Source organism: Oreochromis niloticus, linkage group LG7 (genome assembly GCF_001858045.2).
Source record: "Oreochromis niloticus isolate F11D_XX linkage group LG7, O_niloticus_UMD_NMBU, whole genome shotgun sequence".
Taxonomy (NCBI): Eukaryota; Metazoa; Chordata; class Actinopteri; order Cichliformes; family Cichlidae; genus Oreochromis; species Oreochromis niloticus.
The window spans coordinates 33374959-33402019 of NC_031972.2; the positions used below are offsets into that span (position 1 = coordinate 33374959).

Genomic DNA, 27061 nt, shown 5'->3' on the forward strand with positions numbered 1-27061 from the left:
TGACTTCACAGGCTGCGACTTGCAGGGACAGCTGAAGCTCCCAGTGTTCCTCCTTTGCTTTGACAGCAGCAGATAAGAGGAAGGAGGCTGTCACCAAGGGTGATAAATGCTGGTTTACAGGAAGTCCATTACCCCCAAAAAAAAAAAAAAAAAAAAAAAAAAATGTTCGTGTCGTGCTTCAGTCCCATAAAAGTCACTCTGTGCAATTTTGCTCTTGAGGCTAAATAAACAGAGTCATTGTGGAGGCCTTTAGCTTTGCCTTACATAAAGCACTTTAAACAGCATCACCAGACTGTTTAGTGCACTTCAGTGTTGTAATTATCCAACTGTTTGGAACCAACTATCTTTGATTGTAAGCCTTTGTTTGTTCCTTCTGTGTAAGTGGATGTATCAGAGGAATCAGAGTGGGAATGATTCTGAGTGAATCTGACATGTTCATCTGCCGACACCATAAACAAACTAGAAAGGTTACACCAGAGCGCTGTACTATAAAGCAAGTTCTACATACCCATTTTCGTAACTGGCTTAACTTACACCAATATTGGGCTAAGTGGTCACATGAAGTTGGTTATCAACTTTATATGCCAACCCAGTCTTTCTTCATCTAGCTAGGAGCCCATTCACATGAATAGATGATTTGACAGCATGTGACCAATCAAAGACATGGTTATTAAACACATTATAAAACCTCAAAGCACTTAGAGTGTGCTGTCATTATGCAGATGTGCACAGATCCTGAAGTAGAAAGCCTGAGTAAATAAAATAAATAAAGAGAATAAGCAACATTGTGATATCCATTATGTCTGAATCACATTTTTAGGTTTTGTCAAGCCAGCTAATGCAACAAAAACTTAGATATGTGGGACTCTCTCAATATTCAGAAATAAGAAATCCATTATTGGTTTATAATAAAACTCAGTTGAATTACCTCAAGAGCGAGTCTTGAGTCATGTTAGCTGAGAAGTGTGACCTTTGTCACAGAGGGAGGCAGCTTTTGTGTCTGGAAAGTGCCTTAAACCTGCATTCTTTTAGATTACCAGCAGGGGGCAGCTACTCTGCCTGTCAGATTATATAGACATCTATTAGAAATTGAGCCTCCTTCTCCTTTGATCTATGATCAGTAAACACTTTCCTGATGGGTTTATGGCCTTGATAGGTAGTTTCAAGTCTAATTTAATAGAGTTTGGTTTTCTTTTTGTACACTTGGGTCCAATTTAGAGGTAAATAGATGATAAAGCAGGCTTTGCTTTAGGGCAAAAGCCTGCTTTTATTTCTGTCTGCATAAGAAAATGCAGACAGAAATAAAAGGGTTCGCTTACCTGTCATCCTCTTGGCCGCTGCCTCCGTGGGTCCATTGTGATTTCCCAAACAATTTGCTGTTTGGAAAGATCTCCTCCAATAGCTCTATAGTGGATTTACCTCCCCACGTGTCCAAGAGGGGTGCTAGAGAGGGGTCCTGCAACACCTGGAAGAAAGAAAAGAATAAAAACTAAGCATAAAAAGAAAGGTAGTCAAAATTAAACAATTTCTTGTACTTCAAAATCAGTGGTGAGTGAACAGTGGTTGAAAGCTTCTTGAATAAGTCAGTGCTGTGCAGTCATAGCATTGCACTGGAAAAGGGGAAAAGGAGTTGGAGTTGAAGACCATAAACAGTGGAGTGAACTCCAGACCCAGGAATAAATACTGGCTGTACCTTTTTACACTGAAGAGAAACATTTTCTCACAAAGACAAATTGACATGTATTGTTGAATTTTTGCACTTGTATTTCTTATATAAAAAAATCTGAGAGACTGAAAGTGTAGTTAAAGTTCTTTACACTGACAAAAAGGGGAGTTAAACTGCTCTGGCCCACTTAACATCAAAGTGCACTATGTGGGCCATAATGTGAAATGAGTTTGTCATCCCTGCTCTAACCCTTTAGAGAAAAGTGAAGAGGACTTTTGTGTGTGTTGGTTAGAAAGATTCTTTTCTTTGTCTTGTGATTGCCATTGTAGAACAATTTAAAAACAGAGTCATATTCCGATTGCCTAGGGTTAGGTTTGGGGTTGGGGTTGTCACGAATGCTATTAAGTTATGCAACTTTTTACATTTGTAAAACACTTTTTATCACACCACAAGCCTGCCAAAACTATTCCATGTCATTTGGGAGGCTAGGTTGGTATCTTTGAAGAAAAGTCAAACAGTTCCTCGTAAATGTCCAATTGTATATTTACTTGAAATCTCATCCCTAGTAAAAAACGGGAACTCTTGAAGTAGATTTCCCCTGTTCTCTGTCTGCTAAGCCCCAAAATATTTGATGATTCCTCCACACACAAAGTCTGGAGACTCTCCAGCAAGATACTGGTTGACTTCAGACACTCACCAACTGCTGAGCCAGAGCCTCCACTCTCAGCTCTTCAGATGTCTTCTCCCTTTTGGGCAGCGGCTGGTACTCAAGACTTAGGTTGTCCTCTGTGGTGGCGGATGTGGTGGTTGGAGTGATGGTGGAGGGTTCCAATGAAGGAAGTTGACTGGGCACAGAAGAAGAGCTGACTGGTAAAGACTGGGGGAAAGACTTTCTTGTGGAGATGGTGGAGAACTCCGAAGTGGAACTAAAGTTGGAGAAATGGGAAAATAAATGGAAGAAGAAAATCATTTTTAAAAATCAAAACAACAGTAATGACATTTCAAATAAAACACACAGATATTGTAAAACAAACCTTCCCACTGTCTCCTCCTTAGTCTCCTGCTCCAGCTCCACAGGAGGAGGTGGAGGAGGGAAATCCTCAGTGATGTTTGTCTCCCTGATTGGAGGAGAAAAAGGTGGAGGAGGTGGTGCAGGATTTTGGAGGAAGACCTCGTCATAGTCCTCCAGTGGTGTGCCTGTGGAAGTTTCGGGAGGTTGCTGTTGGCTGACGGAGCCAAAGAGGCTGGTCTCTGAGATTCGCAGTGAGGACAGGTGGACAGTCGGATGGGAGAACGGCAGCGGAGAGGATGTGCTGCTTCCGCTACCCTTCCTTTTAGGTGAGGTTGGTGTCACTGGGGACACTGGTTTGACATTTTCTTCAGAAAGTCCGCCTCTCATCTCTAAACTGGAGGCTCTGCCTCTGTAAGTGTGCTTTGCAGTGTCCTCTAACAGGGTGGCATCACTCAAACTGTGTCTACTCTGTTTTTCATGTTCAACACCAGAAACGTCACTTTCTTCACCACTGCCTACACTCGTTTGCTGGATGCCAGGGAAAGTGATGCCGGCCAGATTGGCCTGGCTCAACCTCTCGCTTGACTGCCACTCATCGCTGCCTCTTTCCTGAGTCCTGGGTTGGGACAAGGGGTAGGGCAGGCCAACAGAGGCCGCCAAGGTGGAGGTGCTTTGGGCACGCTGGCGCTCGCTGTTCCTCTGCCGTTCCTTACGAATGACCGGTGTTTGGGAGACGCCTGGGATTTAAAAACAAGTTCAATTCAGTAAATCCTGGAGTGTGTCGTAATTGAAGAATAACCAATAAGGCCGCAAATTTCACACTTTTTAATCTTGTTTTTTTTTTTTTTAAATTTCACTCACCTTTAGAGGGTCCTATGGGCTGGGAGGTGTTCATGCTGTTCTGGGATGGAGAGATGAAGCCTTCTGGTACATGGACGTTTGCAGGTCTTAAAGGAAGACATGAAGAAAAAAGGAATAAAGAAAGTGAGGAAAACAGTGGTACTGAAAATATCTCTACAACTAAGCACATTTTGTTGCTTTAAAATTTGGACACCAATGGGATATCTTATTATCTGACAATAAGTGGCTCCTGGTTAGCGTTCAGCTCTAGCAGGTCAACTGACTGTCATCGATTCTGTTCATTATAGAAAGAATTTCTAGGCACAGCCAGGAGCTTCCGGTTCAGTGGCCTCAGGATAATATATTTGCTTTTCGTGTATATATTTTAACCCGTGGATGTTGAGCGCGGATACAGAAGGCAGAAATGAGTTTCATCTGAAGGGTGTTTAGGACCACTGTTAGATAGGAAGAGAAGCGCAGTCATTTGGGAGGGATTCCAACTAAAGATGCTTCTACTTAACATCAAAAGGAATTGGTGATGTGGGTCAGCATCTCACTACGGTGCTTTCTTGACTCCCCCTACATGGGATGGAGGACCCTAAAGAAGAGCGAGGAAACATGTGATAGACTATGTTTCTTGCCTGGGTGGGGAATGCCTCAGTGTTGCCCCAGATGAACTGGAGGAGGTGGGACAGGAGAGGGAGGTCTAAGTAACTCTGACTTCTGCCTCTGTGACCCAGACACAGGTAAGTGGTAGAAAAGTGTTGCATGGATTGGTGTCTCATGATTTAATTATTATTTTATCATTTTATGTCATTCCTATTCCCCAGAGGGTAAACCATAGATTATTATGAAAACTGGATGCCAAACTCAGTGATGCTGGATTCACGGAATTTGCATTAGTCGTTTTTTTAATTTGGCAAAACCTCTTGCAGACATAAAGTAATCGACTTTAATTAAAGTTCCAGGTCGACTGAAGACCATTAGAGAAAATTCTTCTTGGTCTGCAGTGGTTTATAGCTGCAACATTATTTCTGGCAGCTGGTCAGAGTGTTGTCTTGTGTGTGTTTCATGTTTTCTTAAAGCACCCACAGAACTTTAAAGAAGACAGACATCTTTGGTTTGAGTATGTGATCAGGATGCCTCTTGGGCGTCTTCAATTGGAGGTTTTCCAGGCACTTTTAACTGGTAGGAGAGTCCTGGCTTAGACTGAGAACATGCTGGAGAGACTATAGATCACACTGGCCTAAAAACGCCTCGGGTTGACCTGAAATAACTCACTTAGTTGGCTGGAACTGTGACCCTGGATAAGCACAAGACAAATGGATGGAAACTAGTACTGCTGCTCTAGGAGATGTTACTGGCTGTCAATCCAGAAAGTAATATAAAATATATGCAATGTGTTGTTTTCAGGTTTAAATAAAGTGCTATGGACCTTTAGTTGTTCCTAACATCCAGTGTCCTAAATGTGATCTAAACTACTTTTGATCTTATCAGCTGTTTGTGCTCAGTTATCTGGATTTCTGCACTCATGTTCCTGGTTATATCCAGACACCAGACTGATCTGTGTAAACACACACTCAGAATTCCTCAGAATGACTTTTCACCTTCACATTTTAAGGGCAAACATATTTAAATGTCTGTAACTAATAAATCCCTGCAGACAAGAGTTGGTATTCTGTTTATTTTTCCCTCTCAATGCCAGGGAGTTTTTCCTGCTTCTTAAAAACTCCTCATTCCTCCCTCATTTAACTCCTTCTCTTTCTTACTCCATCCTTTAAACCTCTCCTGAACTCCGAACAGGCCAATCTTTTGCCTCATTTTGTAACTTTATACCCTTTCTTCCTCCTCTCTAACTAACTTTAAATACCATACCTCCTCTTCCCCGTTCCCATTTCATACAACAGATACTCCCTTCTTTTTCTCTAAAAGCTTTTCAGAAAGCTGCCTGGAGTTTCATTTCTAAAGAACAGAAGAAGTAAAGCTGTAAAATCTTCTTACACCTTTTGCCCACCTCCTTCCTCTTTTTTTTTTTCTTTTTTTTTTTAACTTTTACTGATTCTCAGTTACTCCTCTTCTTTCCTTCTTACCACCACCTTCCTAATTCATCCTTTTCAACTCTTGCATGTCATCTGTTGCTCCTTTCACCCATATCTCATTTAACCTTCTCCTTTAGCTCTGTGTCTCCTTTAGCTGTTCCCCCTGTGCCTCCATCACCCCAGTCCCTTATATCCAGTCCTCCTTTCCTTCTTTCTCCTCCTAAATGTGTCCTTCTCTCCGTGATGCCAGCAGCTGGGCACAAGTTGGTTTTAAAATAGCAAAGAGCCTAAAGCAAGCACAGTCTGAGAGTCAACAGCCTTTTATGGAAGAGAGCTAAAATACTGGATTCAGGAATGAACCTGAATTCCCACGATCCTTCAGTCCTTAGTCACATTTTAAACCTTATCTACTAAACTGAACGAATCACCAGAGAAAAGGCTCTGCAGAGCGGCGTTCAGGATCTTAACTTTTGTTGATTATGCATCGATGAAGACCGACTAAACTTTCAGACACTTCAAATAGCAGAATTCTTGTCCACCACGCCTCCAATACCCTCAGGCAGGTATCTGATCTGTCCCATTGAGCCAAAACATCAAGCAAGTCTCATAGCAAACCACCTTTAATTACAAGAAGACCACAACGTCCTGCAACAGATGAAATCCATGCACAGGTGCACAGAGGTAACAGAGACACCTGTGCACCACGCTTTTGTTCTACTTCTACTCTAATTTTACTCCTTTACAAGGAAAGTTAGGTTATTATGCTTTTGTTTTACTGATTGTCTGACCCACTTGAGCTCACACTGGGCTGTATGACGACCAAGAAATCACTTGCATAGTGCTGCACTTGTAAATAAAGTTATGGATCCTTGATGGTCATATGACAGGAAAATAGTAATGAAGGACCAGAAGAACCCACCAGGTGAAACCCAGACATGGTGGTCATAGAAACGCGACGTACCTGTCGGCAGCCAGAGCACAGCGTTCATGTTCGGAGATGAAGACGCCAAACATCCGGACATCGTCTGGAAGGAAGTCCTGAAACACAAAGAGAGAAAGTGGAATAATCAATTTCTTGTAGTTTTATACATATTAATGTATGCATGTTTAGCCAAATCAAAGCTTATAGCCTCTAAAAACACTTGGTACATTAAGGTCAAGTACAGTTTTACTTCTTGATATCCAAGAAGTAAAACTTTGGCACCTTATGTCAAAATAACCTTTTATATATTATAGATTTTTCCACTTTTAGGGTCACCCAAATGGAAATATTTGAAAAAAAGAGAGTGGAAATGCAAAAAAGCAAAAATGAAATTAGTTGATGAAGTTTGTATAAATTTGGCTATTTAACATGTGGGTAAAACCTAACCTTAAAGCAGGCCACAAGATGCTTTCTGCAATTTCTTTCAATGATTATCCAGGTTTAGATGCAGATGGAGATGATAAATTAAAGGGTTCTGTCTTGATCTGGTTGCTGAATAATAATAATAATAATGATAATACACTTGTGGCAGGGCCACTGCAGGGGAGGCGGACGCACCCGAGCAGCATCTGCAATCACGCCTCACCAGCAGAAAGAGTCCTGTCAGGTGTTGTTGTTGGTGATGTGTGTTCGGCTGTCGGCTGGAACCTGCAGCCGTGTGTGTTTGTGAACAGCAAACGTGTGTGTAGTAATAAAGAATGCTGAAAAGCATGGAAATGTCATTGAGTTTGCCATAGTTTAGTTACAAAACTGATTACTGCAGTGGCAGTAACCAGGTGTAATGTGTAATCACTTTATTTACTTTAATGAAATCATTCTGTTCCTATAAATCACAGTGTGTGTACAGTAGAATTATCCTTATCTGAATCAAGGGGTTTCTCTCATGTTTAACGCCTTTCTTTGAGCTCTTGGACTTTATAAATCAAGACTAGCAAGAAACACTAAGTACTCCTGTTCCTGTGTCTCTGAGCTGTTTGAAAAACCCAGACAGTGCCATCAGCGATCACAAGTCTGACCACAGACCTTATCACACATTAGGACCACATGCACTGATGTCTCTCCAGCAAGCCGACTTTGACCTGTAAACTCTCCTTTGGCATGTTTCGGAAATGATCTGGGAACATAAAGTTCTTAAATTTAACCCCTTAACATCCACCACTTAAAGGCAGGATTTGGGGTTAGGTTGCATTTTAGCCTCTAGCTTCAGTAATCGGAAGATGTTACCTTTCAAATCAAGCCTTTGGCCGTCGTTAAAAGATTTCTGGAAAAAAAGAGGTAAATTTAACTCAAACCCTAAACTTGGACTGAGCTGTAATGATGTTTATGTGACACGGGCAGGTCTGATTACTGAAGGAGATAAAGGACGAATTTATCCGTTACTGCATTCCTTTAAGATGCAAGTAAGCACGTGCATAACGTGTGTGTGTGTGTGCTTCTTATCATCTGCATCAGACAGCGCCCAGTCACCATCCCGGCTCACTGGCACCTCACAGGAAACCCTGAGGATTCGGGCTATTTCCTGTGTGACTCTGGTGCAAATGTGATCAAATAAGTGGAAATGCAAACAGGTCCATGAATGCCTCTTTAGGCCAAAGTGGAGGAAGGGAACGAAGTGACAGACTCATGAAGGTTTATCAGACACCAAAACACTGCAGCGTTTTATTATCGCGGTGTGAATTATCTTATTTTTCACTGCGACACTCTAAAAGTAAGCTGCAGAAATATTCAGTTTACATTACAAAGTAATGCATTCCTGTTTCATTGGCTTCTGCAGCACCGGGCTGAGTCACATGACGCTGAAGTCTCTGTTGGCAAAGGCTGAGCCGTTTGTTTTCCCAACCCCTTTTTTTATATTTGGATTATAGCGCGCTCTCTGAGTCGCTGGAACACAAAAACCTCTCTAGGACAGACGCTGATTATAACTATAATATTTGTATCATCTGCAAACATTGACTTAAACAATTCTAAGTAAAAATCGCTTTGTTTCTCTGTTTCCTAATAGTTATGTAACCAAAATTAACAGACAGTTTCACTCCTGTTTGGGAAATATTATTATTTCTTTTTTTTTTTTTTTTTTTATAATTTTTATTTTTCAATAGACATTTAGAAACAGACCTTCATAACATATACATCACATGGGGATACTTCTTGCATCTGTTGTCTGCCCTTATTGCCGAAATAATATTTTAGTTCATATCCTGTTTATAAGAAGAAAAAAAAAAGAAAAAAAAACAAACAAGCAAACAAACAAAAAAAAAAAACTTACAACCATAACAATAATTGAAAGAAACAGACAGAGAGAAAAAAAAAAAAAAATAAAAAAAAAAAAAAAAAGAAGAGGAAAAAAATAAAAATAAATATTATTATTTCTAATTATTTTGACATATTGGATTAATATAATGTTTGAAATATGGACCTTAAACATTTTACCTACAGTTTAATTATCCTTCCACTACATTTTCTAATCACTAACTCACAATGGGTTAAGTTGGCAGCTGCTGCCTTTTGAATCTTGAAGTTTGAACATAAAACTTTGTTTTATTGTGATGTCACAGCTGCTGGCTGCATGCAGGGTGCTTGATGTGCATCTTCTGATCTTTTTAACCTGATGCTTGATGGCCGGCATTTAAATGATGTATCGATGCAGGAGAAAAAAAGATTCCCGGATGATCGACAGAGTGATGGGAAAAAGCTAGAAAAGGTGAGATGCTGTGTTATTTGTTATTTCTAAAGTCCCAGTGTTATTAACATATAACTGCAAGATCCTTCCTATTACAGAAATGACAATCAATCTCTAAAATGATAAAAATTTTAGATATACTTATTACTGTAATTTCTTTATTATATGTTCATTATAGTTCATTAAGGACCACTATATAAATAAACAGGGAAAGCATAAAGAAAGGAAAGGAAGACCTCCCATACAGAACGAAGCAGGAAGCAGATACCACAGATAGCTCATGAAGAGGAGGAGGTAGGGTGGAGGCGGCTTGCAGATGCCCTTTAGCTTAAATAGCACTTCCTATATGAGATTTGGAAAATGGATGAGTAGAAGGATATCTGAGCTAGAAGCTGGTGTGCAGGTGCGAGATTGGCTGATGCTTCCTTGTCTGCCTGAATGAGCGATTTCTTGCCTCTACATTCACAACAATAACCGCTGTGAGCACCGCAACGGAGCTGAGCATTACCTCATTTAGTCTCTCCATGATGGGGGATGAACGAGAGCGAAAGTGCTGAGGGGGGGCTCGCGTGTCCTCAGATCGCTCCAGGAGATTCTCAGCTGAGGCTGACTTCCCGGTTTTGTGAGCTGACCCAGCCTTCTGCAGAGCAACATTGAGCTGCTTAGACAGTTCCCGGTTGACTTGAGGCTCTGCGACCTGCTGTTCACGGCTCAGGCTCGGCTCTCTGATGGATGACTGGCTGTGTCTCCTGAGCTCTGCTTCAGGAACAAGATCCTGGTAGATCTGATCAAGACTGGAGCCAGAAGGAGTGCTAAGAGAAGAAAGCAGGAGGAGATTTAACATTTTATAAAACCGGGAGCCACCAAAGTCATCCAGTTTTATCAACGAGAGCGTCCTAAACAACGCTACTAAGAGAATTAGATTCAGCTGGGGCCTGTTCTTGCATACCTTGACGGTGGGTGAGCTGGTGGCCTCGGTGTGGTGACCCTGCCTGGGTAGAAGAAGTTAGACTGGTGGCTCCGCAGGTCAGGAAGGAGGGTTGAGTCAGGGTGCTTCTCCCCCTGAGGAGAAGCTGGAAATGGGTCTTGGAGGGAGAGGAGGCTGGAAGCGGAGGAGAGGCTGACGGTGTCTGAGTAACAGGAGGAGGCTGAAGACAAAGGAAAGGAAGAAAAATGATTTACCTTATACCTCTCACTTAAACTTTTCATTTATCCATGTATCAAACCTCACTCCTCCCCCTTTCTGCCTGGATACTTTACTAGGCACCTGCACCCACCTGCATGGTTAACATTTTCAGGCTGAAAATAAGCACTGCGAGGCCTCGAGATGCTCCTCTGTGCTCCCTCATCTTTCCTCACGCCTCTCCTTCTCTCCATGTACTTGGCGAGAGCTTCTTGCTGCACTTGTCGCAGGTCGGACCTTGAAATGGCATTCTGAGAAGCTCCACTCCCAACTGAACCTGCAGCAGGTTCAAACATCTTCCGACGGTCTGCCACACTGGTTTCTGGAAGAGAAAGAAAAAAAAAGGATTTCAGCATTTCCAGTAAAGTACTTAAACTGGAATAATTTGAATAATTTGTTTACCACACGAAGGCAAAGGGAGTTTGCTTTTAAAAATTGGAAATCTTACCTCCTCCACGTCGGAATAGGGACACAGTCTCTGGGTCAGAAATTCCAACCTCGTTCATGTTCTCTGGTTCTGAGTATGAGCGCTTCTTCTGGTCTGCCGTCAAACGCTTGCGGCCACAAATCCGCGGTAGAGCAGGCTGTCCAACAGGTGGGACGCTGGGGAGGGGTGGCGGGCTAGGGCCTCGAACATCGGGAGTAACCACGTGCCTCTCCTTGGGGGTGTGAGGGGAAGTGACCAGAGGTTGTGACTGCGGCGTGATGACAATGCCCCGTGGCTTTGGCATGGTTGTGGGGCCTTTTTTCTCCAGTGAGTGGTATTTGGGAGGGACGGGTGGAGGCTGCTGGCTGCCGGAGGAGGAGACAGAAGGAGGAGCTGGAGGAGGCTGGGCACTGCCAGATGAGGTGAGGTCCCTCCGTCTGAAGGAGGTGGATCGTAGGACCTTAGACTGGGCGTCTTTCAAGGAGTCCCTGTAAGATCTGATTGGAGAGACATTTCCTGGATCAGGATCATCACACTGACCTGTTGGATGTGTCACTGTGATGACTTGTTAAAGGACTCTGACCTGTTTGTGGATGTGTCCTGCATTGGGGCCATGATCTCTTGGATTTCTTGTCTCCAGGGGAAGTCCTTGCTGCTGTCCTCCTCCTTGGATCCATCTAGATGGAAGCTGCTGCGACTCCTCTGCAGGGCTGAAACTGGATCTGTTGGAGTTCTGAACATCACACAGAAGTTTAAGCAACATTTTCTAGAGCAGTAGTTAGTTATATACTCGTGTATTTTCAGAATCACTCTACCTGGGTTTCATATGCTCACTGCTGCCTCCTCTGTAGCTCGGAGTCCTTTGGACTTTGATGCCCTTGGTGCTTCTCTCCAGCATGTTTCTGAGGTCCTCTGTTCCACAAGGGGCACTGCGGCCTTTGTCTGTGATCTGATTCTGAATAAGGAAGCATAAAGCATTGAAAGAAACTAAGCATAAGGAAGCCTTTTCACTTTTGAGATCATCAGAAGAAATATTTTAATCTTGTTTGCAGTTACCCGTAGATGGGCCTTGTTGTGCGAGGTGCTGTGACTGCGCTGCTTTCCGTTGCGTTGTTGACGTTCGAAGCGACTCACTTTCTCCAAAACGGAGAGGCTGCGAGCGGGCCCTTGGGGGGCATCGCTTTCAGGGCTGCCGCACCGCTGGACCTCGGCAAGGGCGAGCTCCAGGCGTGTCAGTGGATGCTCTTTATCTTTGTCCTGCTCTCTGTGGTCCCAGTTCTGGTACTGCAGAGCGGATGAATCGCTGAGGTGGCGGGGAGAATGATGTGAGGCGGAAGAGGGTGGAGCCTGAGCCTGGGGCTGACCAGGTGAGTGGTTGGGTGGAACCTGTCCATGGGTGAGCCTGGAAGATGCCACTGGCTCTGAATGAACACTGGACTGGTCTACTGATCTGAAAAGAGATCAAAAGACATCACAGACATGAAGCGACTTTTGATTTGAAAGCAGACTCTGATCTCTTGAACAATCATGAACTTTCGAAGACCCCACCCACTCTAACTGTACCTGTTTTGGTCTCCCCAGGACTGGACAGGTGCATAGGGGTCGCTCCTCTCCTGTGGTGATGCACGCCTGAGTTCAGGGGCTGAGTAATTTTGGGGAATATGAAAATCCTGTTTCTGCTCTTGGACGCTCTGATGATTCTGGGCTCTTTGGACCACTATCTCGCTCTCTGTTCCCCCTCCAGTAGTTTTGATGTGTGGGTTGTAGGGTCCAAAGTTGGACTCTTCCTGTTGATGCCTATCAAAAGCATGAGACTGAATTAGCACCAAAAGCATCTTAATGCTTGTTCTATCCAAAAACCGCAGTTCTTCTGAGCACCGAATCTGGCTCCAAAAGACTCACAAAAAGGTCCAAATTAAATGTTCATAGCCTGATACAAAGATCAGCTAATTTCCCCCTTCATACATGTACAGAAGGGTCACCTGTTTGGATTCAATAAGGTTTAAAGTTAGGGGCGTGGCTGCTGTAGAGTTCACCTCCACTACTACATCCATTGAGCTGGATCATAATGGATGCAGTATAACAACCAAGCTGACAATTTAGACTCCAGCCTCGACCTAAATATGGTTACTTCTGACTTAACATGGTGACTTAATGCAACAAATGCTAATGTTGCTACAAAACTACCAGAAAGAAATGCATGATGTCTATGACTTTGGCAAAACATGACTGTTGTGGATGTATTGGGAAAAACAAAAAGATTAAAAGAGGGGGTTATTTCTCAGAGAAGTAAGAACAGTTTTGCTAACATGTTTTAGATGTTAGCTAATTAGAAAGCAAAAGAAACCAAGAATCTAAACAAACCATCACCTGTCTGTTGGGTAAGAGCTGTGGGGGTAGGATGAAGTGTTAGTTGGGTATCCATTTTCTGTGGCTGACATCCTTCCATCTCTCTGCCCCTCTGTTGCTCCTTCATGTTGCTGTTGCCGGTTGCTCTCCTTGGCCAAGGCTGGGTAGACTCCAGAGGGGCCTGGGCTGGGGGAGTTGGGCATCTGTGCGTAGTGTGGCTCAGGCTGGGGAACGGGGTAAATGCTGGTAGGAAGAATAAGCCGGCTGGCCTGTGGCGTGGGGTCTGCAGATCCAGAGGAAGGCCCGGTAGGGGACGGGGGTTGAGGAAAGCCTCCACCCTGACGGGCCTTGTGGTGGGGCTGCTCTCTGGACTCTTCTCTATCACCGTGTGGAGCTGACCCTCAGCACCATACGAGCCTTTAGCTGAACCAACAGTCAGAGTTAGTCAGTTTTCTCATCTATACAGTATAAAGGTACTAAAAAGTCATGTCATATGTCATCGTCTTAGTTTGAACCTGTTTCTACATGTTTAATTCACGGAGCATGTAAATGTAGACATTACCTGAGGCAACGTTACCACTGGAGTGATGCCAGGAGCCTTTCTGCAGAGACCTAAGAGAGAGTGAAAAACTTTTGATTAGATAAAATAGTTTGACTTTCCAATTTACACAAGTAGAAAATATTTCACAACTAAAGTACACTACTGCATTGGATATGGCTGCTTTACAAACACATGGCGCCATTCTGCACACTGTCTGCATTATAAAGTATTACATAATAACACTCTGCATTATATTGACTCATACTGCAGCTTATAGTGTAGTACCAATCTATTGTGTTGTACCAGGATGTGTTATATAAAAAGCAGATGGTTCTTGGGTACAGCATATTGAATTGTAGAGTTACATATTTTACTATATTGTACTGAATATCATAAAGTATGGTATTATATTGCATTGTATCATTCCATGTCAGTTATTTTAGCTTGTAGCCTACATTAAATCATATCACATTGCATTACACATTATTGTATTGTATCATACCAAAGCACACCATATTACCATTACGTAGCATATGATATCACATTGTAATCACAATGTATGAACACAGTACTGTAGTGTGGCAAGTTGGATTTTATAATGTTGTGCCATAACATAGAAAGAGAGAGCATATTTCTCCTGTTTTGGCTTCCCTTCATTGGCTTCCTGTTAAATCCAGAATTGAATTCAAAATCCTGCTCCTCACATACAAGGTCTTAAATAATCAGGCCCCATCTTATCTTAATGACCTTGTAGTACCATATCACCCCATTAGAGCACTTCGCTCTCGCTCTGCAGGCCTACTTGTTGTTCCTAGAGTATTTAAAAGTAGAATGGGAGGCAGAGCCTTCAGTTTTCAGGCCCCTCTTCTGTGGAACCAGCTTCCAGTTTGGATTCGGGAGACAGACACTATCTCTACTTTCAAGATTAGGCTTAAAACTTTCCTTTTTGCTAAAGCATATAGTTAGGGCTGGACCAGGTGACCCTGAATCCTCCCTTAGTTATGCTGCAATAGACGTAGGCTGCCGGGGATTCCCATGATGCATTGAGTTTTTCCCTTCCAGTCACCTTTCTCACTCACTATGTGTTAATAGACCTCTCTGCATCGAATCATATCTGTTATTAATCTCTGTCTCTCTTCCACAGCATGTCTTTATCCTGTTTTTCTTCTTTCACCCCAACCGGTCGCAGCAGATGGCCCCGCCCCTCCCTGAGCCTGGTTCTGCCGGAGGTTTCTTCCTGTTAAAAGGGAGTTTTTCCTTCCCACTGTCGCCAAAGTGCTTGCTCATAGGGGGTCATATGATTGTTGGGTTTTTCTCTGTATTTATTATTGTGCTATCTACTGTACAATATAAAGCGCCTTGAGGCGACTTTTGTTGTGATTTGGCGCTATATAAATAAAATTGAATTGAATTGAATTGAACATAACATATCATATTGTATCACATGTTTAATTCATCTTTTCACACTGCAAACTGAAAGTTATTGTAAAGCATCCTAAAATCAAAATAATTAAATTCTTACTATGTGGCAAAGCTTCAAAGAAAAACACTTCTCCAAATAACTTGGTCCAAAGGAAAAAAAAAAACGTGAAAGTGAAATGGACTCATTCTATCCAGCAAGCCACATGGCTTGATACAATATTGTATTAAATAGAAATATTGTGCAATATAGTGAATTCTTATACTGAAATAAAAAGATGATGACAATGGATTTCTCTGAGAATCAAGCACAACACTAAGCCACTAAAACTAATTTTTCTGTTCAGGAATGCAAGTAAGTAACTGTAATTTGACATTTAATCAAAAAATAATAATGTGATTTTTTTTATTTACTAAAACAATACATTTGAACATGCATTATTAAGAACAATAATTGTATTTTAACATTATAAACATAATTTTGATTAAAGAGTTTGCTTATGCTGCTGGATTAACCATTAAAATGAGCAATACGGTTAATTTAGGGTTGCTGTGTCATAAACCATACATTGGGTGTCGCTCCAATAAATTTGTGAAGCACTGTATGAGAATCAATGTTCACTCTAACTTCATGGAACCTGGTTACCGTAGTGATCTGGCGTGCTCCAGACTGGACCAGGAGTTTGGTCTCTCGTGGTTCCTGATGACGGCATAACTATCACTGCGCCTTGGTGGAGCAGGCGCCCCCTTCAGGCTCTCATAGGAGCTGCGGTTCGCTGCCGGGGCCCATATTGGTCCTACACTGTGCCTGTTTGATGCCGGTGCACCACTGGTGCTGCTGCTGCTGCCACGGTAACAGACCCCGCTAGCTGAAGCTGAAGTACAATGGACAAACAATGACGTTATTGAATCAAAGTTACCATACCTGAAAACCTGAAAACCTAAAAAACATTCCAGTAACAGAAACATTACCTTGTGGATCTCGACCTATCCCTGACCTGGCTCCGCCCCTGGAGTCGCTGTTGCGTAAGAACACGGCAGAGTTGGAGCTCAGCTCGTGCTCCTGAAAGATGCCCTGCTGGGTGTCGTAAACTGACGGGGCGTAACGCATGTCAGACTGGTGCATCTCGCCACTTCCCCCTGCTCTCTGAGGGACGGTGTCCAGTGAACTGGAGCGCTCTGGGCTGATTGAGGGGGTGGAGGCGTGGTATTCTTGGATGCTGGAGCTAGTGGAGAAAGAGTAATAGGCAGAGTCTCTCTTGCTGTGCAAGTGTTCAATGCTGTTGGACGACCTGGAACACAACAAGTAGTTCAAGACTGTGACACTAGTCCTGATCTCACTGATTAAGGTTTAGTTCAAAGGATAAGCATACAGAGATTTAACTTAAAATCCATCATGTTGTCAGTAACATGTTTAGAGTTAGGGAATATTTCTGGAACTTTGTTTGCCCATTTAATATACCCAGGTGGTGCTTTTAACCTTGCTGAACACCAATCCCTGTAACTTGATTTGAAAGGCATTATCTTCAACTTTCTGAAACTAGGCTGGTTTACCAAGTGGCTTAAATGTAACCTAAGTTTAACTGGTTCAAAGACAACTTCTTTAAAACCACCAGATCATCAATGACTGAACCAGGGACAGGTTTAGGCTTAGGGTTAAGTTCTGTTTGGGCAACATGCTAAGCAGGCAAATTTTGAAGACCTAGATGTTCAGTTTTAAAAGACCTCTAATTTACTTTGGCATTAGTTTCACATTTAGATGTTTCAAATAAGTAAAAATATATAAAAAGGGCTGGATACCTCTCTTTGTGCTTTCAATGTAACGTCAGTTTTAAATTTGGAAGGTAAAACTGACAAATGATTAATATATAAATTAGAAAATATTGGAGTTGCTGTTAGACTGACTTTTCAGCTTCTACCTAACAATTAAGGCTGAGGAGTGTTTGGTTTATATGCACCTGGCTGAGGACAGCTGGTGGCAGGAGGAGTAGGCTGGGTGGGGTCCACTGAGTCTGTGGTGGCCCAGTGAGTGCTGGTGCTGAGCTCCAGAGTGAAGCTGGGAGGACTGGGGATGGTCCAGACTGTCCATGCTGCCCCTGGAGCTGTACTGGTCCGGACTCTTCCTCAGGTAGCCAGAGTCGAATCCGCCGGACAGATCGTTGGTCGAGACACTGAGAGACAACAACAACTCTTACATTTAGTGCTTCATTTCATTAAAATCTAATTAGAACCAATCACAAAGTACAGCTGAGGCTGGGGAGATGTTGCTAGTTTGTAGCTATTTTGTCAAAATTTCCCTTAGTGGGACAATGACGATGACTTTGAACCATGAAGGGCACTTTAGACATCCCAGCCTTGACTTCTGGACACCACATTACATCTCAATTTCTTTTCTATGCACGAGAGTCACCACTCCAGTGGTCAATAACATGCTTTCATCTCCTTATGAGACACTTTCACACAATCCAAGAAATGGGCTTGCTGCCTCTGATTCAGCACTGTTTGTAGTGAAGCCAAGCCTCTCTCTGAAGAGATGTTTGATTTCCAAGTGTCTTTTTAGCTTTCTTGGTGTCATGTTTGCATTAAACAACTGTGGTAAAATGACTCACTCAGGCTCGCGCTTTCATGATATGGTCTGCTGACAGTTTTGTTTTTCCTAACCACCAGTGCAGCTGTGGATCAGCTGGATCAGCTGTGCTGGTGGTTAGTTGTGGCTTGATGTGCCACAGTTGTATGATTTGCACCATCTGCCTACTGCAGGATTAGACTTTTTCTTAAAGGACTTTCTATAGTAAGGGGAGATATACTGTATAGTGCTGTAGTAATGTACTGATGAATGTAACGACTACAAATGAGAAAAAAGAGTGAGTTTAAAGGAAATTATCCCAACAAGAACAAATGTTTTCTCACAGAATGCATGAATTTCTTCAAGTATAAGAGACTGTCCCCCCTCACAGTGGTGTGGATCATCATTTATTCTTTTAGAAACATATAGAAAGAGAAGATGGTGTTGATAAGGTTGGAAATCTCATTTAATGCCTCTTGGTAACTATACATTTCTGTGATGGTTGGCTTGTTGTTGAAGGTGAGATGAAAGCTTTTTTTCTCTCCTCCCCCATATCATCCATTTTAGAGCTTTAGTTGCTGCTTATATTATAGACAAAGTTACCCAGCAGTACATAAGTGATTAAATCAACTCCAACTGCTACATTAGAGTGACGTAAACATTAATAAATCAATAACTGTGATCTATGTTAATGATTCTGTGTAATGAGCACTTTTACTTTAAGTATATTTTGAAGCAGAAAAGTTTGTTTCACCACTTTGCAAAATACTTGAAAAAACTTTCCTGTAACATAAACTCTACTCTGCAGATCTTGAAAACCTTCCAAAAGTGGCACTGCATTCACTGTATGAGTGCACCCAGCTGCACAAGCCTGAAAACTTTGGCCTGTGTTTTCTACACCAGTTTTCTACCCTGAAGTTATTTAGAATCAAATATTCTGATTTCCTGTGCTCCCCTTACTTTGTTCTTGCCACCCCACTTAAAAAAAAGCATCCTGAAAAAGCCCCTGTTGCACAGCACAAATGTTCGGTCTTAAGCCGAGTGGAGAGCTGACAGACTGCTCAGACTGGCATTGTAGCGTCTCTTTGAAAGTGACTCAGGCTCTTAGAGAAAAAAAGGGCCAGAACGCCGACATGATGAGGTGTGTGTCCTTTACAACCAGCAGTTGTAAAGCTGGTGATCCGCAGCTGAATGCGCCGCTACCTCACTCTGAATGACTGACTGGAATGTAAATGCGCATTGACGTCACAGTTTGACCCACCAAGTCCTTCAACCGAACACAATGCAATTACGACTGTGGAAAAAGGGGACAGCGTCTGCTTGTGTTCACGGACTTCTGTGAGTCTAACTTCACTTTCAGCATCCATCTCTTCATCAGCTGGATGTCTCATTCTCTGTGTTTTAATCCCACCTCTACTCAGGGGATTAAGGAATGCAAAAATATTATGATACATCAGGACAACCAAGTGTGTGTGTGTGTATGTGTGTTTGTGTGTGTGGATGAGTAGGGGTTTCCATGGGAGACCTAAAAGAGGGGGGAGGTGGGCTTAAGGAACGCCAATGCTCCGTTCTCCCTCACAGCCACATCAGAGGCTTTTATTTTCCCCTCACTGGTGCTTCAAAGAATCGGTGATGTAACTTCCTTTGACCAGCAGGTTCACTTCACATAAAACATGTAAAGTTAACCGGCCATGGTGCCTGTGACCTCCAGTGTCAACTGTGATAGGCTCCAGCCAAAGGGCAACCTCTGGGAGATGAAATTCAGCCAATGTGAAAGTGGCAGTGCTGGCTCCAAATGTGAGTCTCATGGTAAAATGTCCAAGTTCAGCCATGTCAGCTACCATCACCATTCTTCAGAAGGGACTAAAGTGGATCCAAGTATGCAAACAGATGTAGAAAGGTGGATGAAAAAGAAGGAACTTTATTACTCAGAAACGCCCTGCATGATGAGGCAGGCTGTTGCTAATACAGTGAATGATATAAAACAACAAAAATGCAACAGAAGGGAATCAGGGTTAGTAGAGACCACCACCTGGTAAAGACTGAGGGGAAACATAATAAATAAATACACAGCAGTGAAAGAAGGATAATAAGAAACAGGTGAACTCAGGACAGGATTAAAAAAAAAACCCCAAATAAAACAAACAAAGGAAGAAGTAAAATACAGAAAGCCACGTGAGGCTCTAACTTTCAAAACAAAGCAAGAACTGAAGGAGGGAGAGTCCACATAAACAACAGGAACATATGGGAATGTAAGACAGTACAAAACACGAGGATAACAACAGTAAATGTAAGAAACAAAACGGAAGGTGGCTGTTTTGACAGACAGGTGTTCCAGACATAGATTATATGAAAGATGAACATAGACACCATTACATCACCCAAGAGCTTCTGTCATTCTGTTTTGAAGCCTCAAGCTTCAAAATGTCTTTTTTCTCCATCTGCTTGTCAATGGCACGTCATTCATCACTGAACACACCTCACATAATTCTCCTTTAGAAACCTCAAGTTAACCAAAATTTACCAAATAGGCAATGCTTTATTCACTATGACCCGAAGTGAGTGACTGAGCCCATGAACTCATTAGGAAAGTGTCAACCGAGCTCAAGTCCAAATGTCTCCCTCCCATAGGTTTCTACTACACATTTCAGAGTGTAGTACATCATTAAGCATGATCATTAAGCATGAATATAAAATGAACTTCAGAGGCCGCTAGTGGTGCAGACAAACTGGCTTTTAGACAATCCAGGATTCAGGGGGTCAAAGTTCACATCATTTGTGAGACAGCAGTAAGCAGCTGTGTCTCTTGTCTGTTCTGTTATACACCACAGGGTCTTAAACATTAAGATGGTCGTGATAAAAAAGAAACACCAACATTATAAGGCAAAATTTATAAATAACATTTTGTAAAATAAGATTAGCTTTTAAATAACACAAAAATAAAGGAAGCTTGGCTGTATCACACGGGGTCTTTAGACTACACTAGACTATGCATGTATATTGGCCTGAGATAAGACACAAGACATCACGTGAGTGTCTGCAACCATGAACTTTGACCTTCTGAGTGACTTACAGATAGTGGTGTCAAGTAAACCTACAATCCAGACTTCTAAACATGTCCTCAGACTGTGTTGGAAATGTTTGAGGTCAGGCGGGTCTCAGGCTCTTATTTTGACAACAGATCAATAAGTGCTATTACCTGCAGGGTGTGCCTGTGAGGAGGGTTATTTACCACAGCTGCTGGTTGTAAACGCAGTTCTAAAGCTGATGATCAGCAGCTCAAGTGCTGTTATCGCATTTACTGGAATGTGCATAAATGTGTATATGTGTTTATTACCACAATGTTATTGCATTCCTACCTCCAAGAAGAAGCATCCACTGAATCTACAAATCAAGTTATCTTTGACTTTACTGACTTTTCCAGTTATTAATTTCTTTAATGTCTGGATGTTTGAGATGTTAAAAGAAAGGAGATTTACTTTTTTCATATGTAGTGATGTCCAGATATCTGAGGCCAGTAATGAAGATGCATTTGTTTGAAACAGGACGATGTTTGGTTTAATGACATATCCCAGCATGAACTGACAATATTCAATTAAAAATCAAAACTTGGGCAAAATCTCACTCAGGAAATGGTGAAATTGATAATATACTGAACATCAGGGGCTTAGATAATCATTAGATATATATAACAAACACTAACCTGGCGTGGTAGTTGTGGTGCCACGTGCTGCTCATGCTGTCCATTGCTCCTGGGTCCAGCTCCTGCTGGCCTTCATCGAGCTTTGATGAATGCCATGAATGAGGACGAGATGCCGGCTCAGCGCGTCTGTAGGGTGAAAACATTGAGAGGGATTTAGAGTGTGTGAAGTACTGGACAGTGTGACCTCCATTTCTAAATGCTGCAATTAGTGTGTGTTTTGATGGTTATACGCACGACATTAGTTAGCTGTGAAGGATAGTGCAGGGTAAACCAGCCTCATCTCTATTTCTGACCCGACCCTAACATCATCAGCCACTACCATCCAAACGCATTCCAACGTGAACCCAGGTATCCCAATCCAAGCCAGACTCAAAGCCTTATCCGCAAATCCAGACTGGCCATTATCATCTACACTCACCCCAACCCAAACCCATCTGCAATCCAAGCCGATCCTAATCCAAAGTCCAAAATCCAGAGTCCAAAATCAAGATAAAGCTAAACATAAAACCTAACCTAACCACAGTTTCAGGTCAGCTGCTATCAACCAAACCAAAGACTATTCTAACCTAAAACCCAACCCACCTCAACATTCAATCTCAAACCCAATTGCAACCCAGCACCCCCCCCAAACCTAAACTGATCATAACCTAATTCAAACCATAACCTTACTATGAAATCCAGGTCAACTGTAACCCAACACCCCACCCAACCTAGCATAATTGTAAAGAAACTCAACCAAAACCCCAGCGTTACTACTAATTCAGATCATGCCATTTCATAAGCCAAACCCAAATAAACTCAAACCCCAGCTCAGTCCTAATCTAAACCCCAAACTACCCCAACCCTCAACCCCAAACATTACCTAATCGTGACCTAAATTCCAATCCAATGCAAGCAAAGCCCTCAAATTTAATACAAACCCAATCCTAACCTAACCCCCAGTCCAAGATAAAGCTAAGCACAAAGCCTAATTTAACCCAGTTCCAGGTCAGCCAATATCATTAAAAATCTGTTACCCAAAACCTCCCAATCTTAACCAAACTCCAGTCCAATCCAAGTCTAATCTTCAAATTCAGGTAAGCCACCATTATCAAAATCCAGCCCAACCCTAATCTAACTCTAACTCAGACCAACCTTAACCAACCATAACCTGAGCCCATCCTCCTGGTGGTTAATGCATTTAAAAGCAACACAATACAGGAATCACATTACATTTCACTCTAATCAAACAATGAATCAGCTGCTCAGCTGCTTGTTATACATGTGCTACACAAGTTTTTCAAGCATCTGCAAAATGGAGAGAACCAAAAGCTTTCTTTTCATACGTTCTTGCACAACAATCGTCTTGCTGTATGGAGGATCAAATCTTCTTTTTCAAAAAAAGAAAAAAAAGAAACATAATTTTCTTGAGAAATTCTTCCAAAAAGTCATGACAGATAGGCAAAGCAGGCAACTCCCTTGGGGCTCTTGTTTATATGATATCATAATTTGATTTGTGGCATCATATTTAACCAATCAACTAAATATTTCAGCAGTTCAGTTGGTTTCTGGATATTCTTGAGGATCATGAATCACTGGAAGGATAACAATGACCCAAAACATCACATTTTTTGCCCAATTTTCTCTGAGAAAGTTGAATCAGTTATGGATAAACTGATGAATAAAACCAGTATTTTTTTTCTTTTTTTGTTGCTGGATCTGGATTTTGGTTCTTCTGTAGCGGTTTCACTTTATGCAACAATGTTAGGCTGACCTCAGACAAAGTTGACAAATTCATTTGTACTTTGAGCTAAACAGATGTTCGTGTACTCACACTAACTGCAATTTTCTTTTCTAAAACTTTAATTTTAATGTAGCACAGCAACAGTTCTTACGTAATTCTCATATATATGCTGTGTATTAGGTAGTACTGAGGATTCTTACAAAAAGCTGCACCACATACAACATTAAACCACATTCCCAGTTTATAATTTAAACCATCTCTGTCCCCTTTCACTCTGCACATATTTTCAGTCATAGCGCCATTAGATGCCTCAAACCGCTGCAGGGATTGAACCCCTGAAAAGAGATTATTATAAGAGCTGGGACCAGACCCCCTGCCCCCCAAAAAACGATCAATTCAGCATTAAATATTATCCCACTGTGTCCTCCCACATGCACACACAGCTGCACGGCCTCATTCCACTGAGATCTGACTCACCTTCTGCCTATCTCTGCCTCTCCCTTCCATTCCCAAGGAAGGGAAAAAATTACTGAAGTGTTTCAATGAATGTACGACAACACCAGGAAATGTAATAATACACATAAAAGGTAATAATCACAAGGAAATGCTTTAAGACACAGCTTCCAAGTGGTCATTCATTACACTGTTTTAATGTTTAACAACCCAGTAAGTGACTAGCTCTCTAATATGTGTAGTCACATTGTTATGACTTCTACATAAGATATTCAATTTAGCATTCCTGTTTAGGATTAAGTTTAGGATCATTTCTATAATCTTATGACATTTTAAGTATATTTCAAACCGAAAGGAAAATCTTGGAAGAACTGTTAGATCGAATAACATGAGACTTTATTTGACAGGCAGCATCTTTCTAACATGTGGCTAAAATGCAAGCTTTACAATGCCCTGGGTGGTTGTTTAGAGTTTAGATCAGTGGCAGCACCTATGATGACTTGGTTTATGTTAGACAGAGTCAAACTGAATTAAGAACAAGTGAAAACTAAAGCTATGTGGATGTGTCATAATGGCACGATCTTTTATTTTAGCAGATTTCTTTAGCAAAGTACCTTCGGGATGGGAGAAACTGCATCTACATTCATTTTAAAGCTTTGCATACCTGTTACCTGCAGATTACAACATTAATAAAGTTAAGCTTGAAATGAGAGCAGTTAAAACAGCCACAGAGTCCAAATCAAAGTTTAGCTCCTCAGTAGCATATAAAGTGGTTAAGATTGAAAAATGTTATAATGGACTCCATCACAGACAAGCCAGAATGTAAAAATTATAAACCGGTGTCTTGACCGTCGTGATTTCTCACAATTTATTTTTGAATCTCACATGCAAACACACTAAATCAAGGTAAATATTGAGGCTGGTTAAAAAAACACAGATCTTGTTTCAGGGATAATTATCATATTTTTGTTTGCAGGGCTAAACTTTATCACATCACCATCATCATACTCTGAACGTGTTGGCAAATGAGTTATGATTACAGGGACACTGATGTTAAAATAATTTCTCCCGATACTCATATATGACATATCCTCCTGCTCTGTATTTATGCTCACAGATAAACAGGAAATGATTTTATCTGACTAAGTAGGAGACAGAGACATGAAAGCTTGTATGTCTCTGAACCACAGGAACCTGGGTAATGACAGGACATGACTGGAATACCTCAACACTTTATCATCGCTGATGTACATATACACATTTACACCCTTTCTATTAGCTCTGCAGAGAATGTACTGAAGTTCACTCTGATTCTAAAGTATAACAAAGTTTTTTTTATTTTAACTTCATTTTGGCCCTGTGTTCACAGTAAGATTGTATTATCATTTTCCCATGAAATTTACAAAGTCAGTTGCAGTTATTTGGAAGATTCAAAGCTCACACACCAAACATTATTTAGCAAATCCCAATATTAGGTTTAAAACCTCAGGAAAAGTTCTCGTTTAGTTGTAGCTTAGAGAAGGTCCTGCTGGTTTTGACTTATGGTTCTCATTTTAGCTGGTCTTGATAGATTTGACTCGTTGGTGGGGGCTTTATTTGGGATGTGACTGTGGCACTAAGCATGAATGCTCCACAAAATAAAAGCACTGATACAGTTAACTATTTTCCTCTTATTTGTGACCGTTTTATAACCAAAAATGATGACTATCGTTAATTAAATTAAACTCCAATAAGAGACCAGATAAAATAACTTCATTACTATGTTACTGAACAGGGAGGATTTCTTTTTAGGGTGGGTTCCAACAACAATTTCTGTATGCAGGAATTCAGATGGAAAATCTGCAAACAGAAGATTCTGAGACCCTAAAAAGGTCACTGGTGAGATCGTCAATGTTACTGCAAGTCATAAACATCAAGACAGAGGGTCTAAAATTTTGCCTGAGTGACTGAGACTATGTCCAGATCATAGATGGCACTTTCAAATCAATCTAATGTCTCAGTCTTCAAGGTCATGTCCAAGTAATTGATTAGGCTTCATATGGCTGCTCTTCCCTAAAAGTGGTTCTGCTGGAGTTCTCACACTTGCCAGGTTCAGCACATAGGTTATTATTGTGACCAATGGGGTTCTCTATTTAATTTTTCACGTCTGTAGGTGGCTAAAGGTTATATCACAGGCCTAAATGTCAAAGCTGAGTCAGATGTTCACACAGAAAGTATTTGCTTGGAAAATCTGGCTGTAACCTTTATCCAAATCATTGATGCATAACCTGATTTTTTGTTTGATTCCTGAGATTCTCTGGGCTGTGGCTAAAGGTGGCTACAGTTTTTCTTAGATTTATCAGCAATGAACATTTCAGGCTTCCTGCAACTTAACACAAGTTAGATTTATGACTTTTCTCTCGTCTTCCAAGTCTCTGCGTTTTTACGAATTTTTATAGATGGATTAATACGTTATGATCAGTTAAGGTTTTACTTTACAATTATCGACTTCAATATCTTTGAATAAGCAACACAGCAGTATGAAGCTAAGTTTACAACAATCTCTCAGATGCACTTTCTGCTCTTTCTCCTCAGTTTCCTGTCTGTTTTCACTGCCACGCAATCCAATAAAGGCAAAAATTCCAGAAAATAATCTTTACAAATATCCATTCATCCTCTTTGACTCTTGATTGTGGTTTGCAAATACTGTGTACATGCAAAGCTTGATTTTTGTTTAAACTATGCAAACTTTTATCACAAGTCTTTTAGCAAACCGCAACCATTCCTAACCTCAAACAAACCAAATTCTGGCCTTTTTTCATGAACCTGTCTTTCGTCTTTGAGGACATAAATTACTCATGACCCTGTTTTACCTGGAGGTGAACCTGAGGACTTTGGAGATGAGGCCGGTCGCCAGGCTGTTGACGCTGGCCTCTGATGGTGACCGACACAGGGCCCCGTCTGACCGGCCCAGCTCCGTTTTCTTCTGCTTCTTCCTGAGCTTCCTTCGATAGAATGCCTCCAGCAGCTCCATGGCTTCGACTTACAGTCCACGTTATTCTAGTTTCTTCTCTATTGCTTTCTCCTTAAAACTTCCCAAGGTTCGTCTTTTTCTTTTAGAAAGTCCTGAGAAGATCCATTTCCAGACAGTTTATCCTTTGCTCCTCGGAACTCTTTGATGTGTTTCCTTCTAAAAAAACGTCTTTCTAAAAACCAATTTCTACTGAACTCCACTCAACTTCAACTACATGCTTTGATAGACTACCAAAATGTCATATCCCGTACAGAAATCTACTCTCAACTAAAATCTACTTTACTGAACTTTAATTCATTACTCCAACTATTGGTTCTCTTCTCCTGACATACTTTTCTTTAACTTCTGAAGTACTTGTTTTTAGCTTTTTCCACCTTTTACCTCCATTCTACCTTGCGTCTATTCATAACTAACAAAAATAAATACCCACTTTTTCCAATGTAATCTGCGTGTTTAAAAAAGCTG

The 27061-nt window shown here is 41.5% G+C and overlaps 1 protein-coding gene across 1 annotated transcript in view; it reads right to left on the reverse strand.

Moving 5' to 3' along the window:
• Positions 1-27061, reverse strand: part of shroom3 (shroom family member 3) — a 69894-nt gene that overhangs the window by 8250 nt on the left and 34583 nt on the right. Inside the window, 20 exon segments of the mRNA XM_013268539.3 lie at positions 1320-1465; positions 2364-2592; positions 2701-3415; positions 3540-3625; positions 6519-6595; positions 9728-10031; positions 10169-10367; positions 10497-10724; positions 10851-11326; positions 11413-11562; positions 11645-11784; positions 11886-12279; positions 12393-12626; positions 13200-13510; positions 13513-13601; positions 13741-13790; positions 15785-16013; positions 16111-16430; positions 17097-17309; positions 21408-21533. Of these exon segments, the coding sequence (XP_013123993.2) occupies positions 1320-1465; positions 2364-2592; positions 2701-3415; positions 3540-3625; positions 6519-6595; positions 9728-10031; positions 10169-10367; positions 10497-10724; positions 10851-11326; positions 11413-11562; positions 11645-11784; positions 11886-12279; positions 12393-12626; positions 13200-13510; positions 13513-13601; positions 13741-13790; positions 15785-16013; positions 16111-16430; positions 17097-17309; positions 21408-21533 (4716 nt within the window).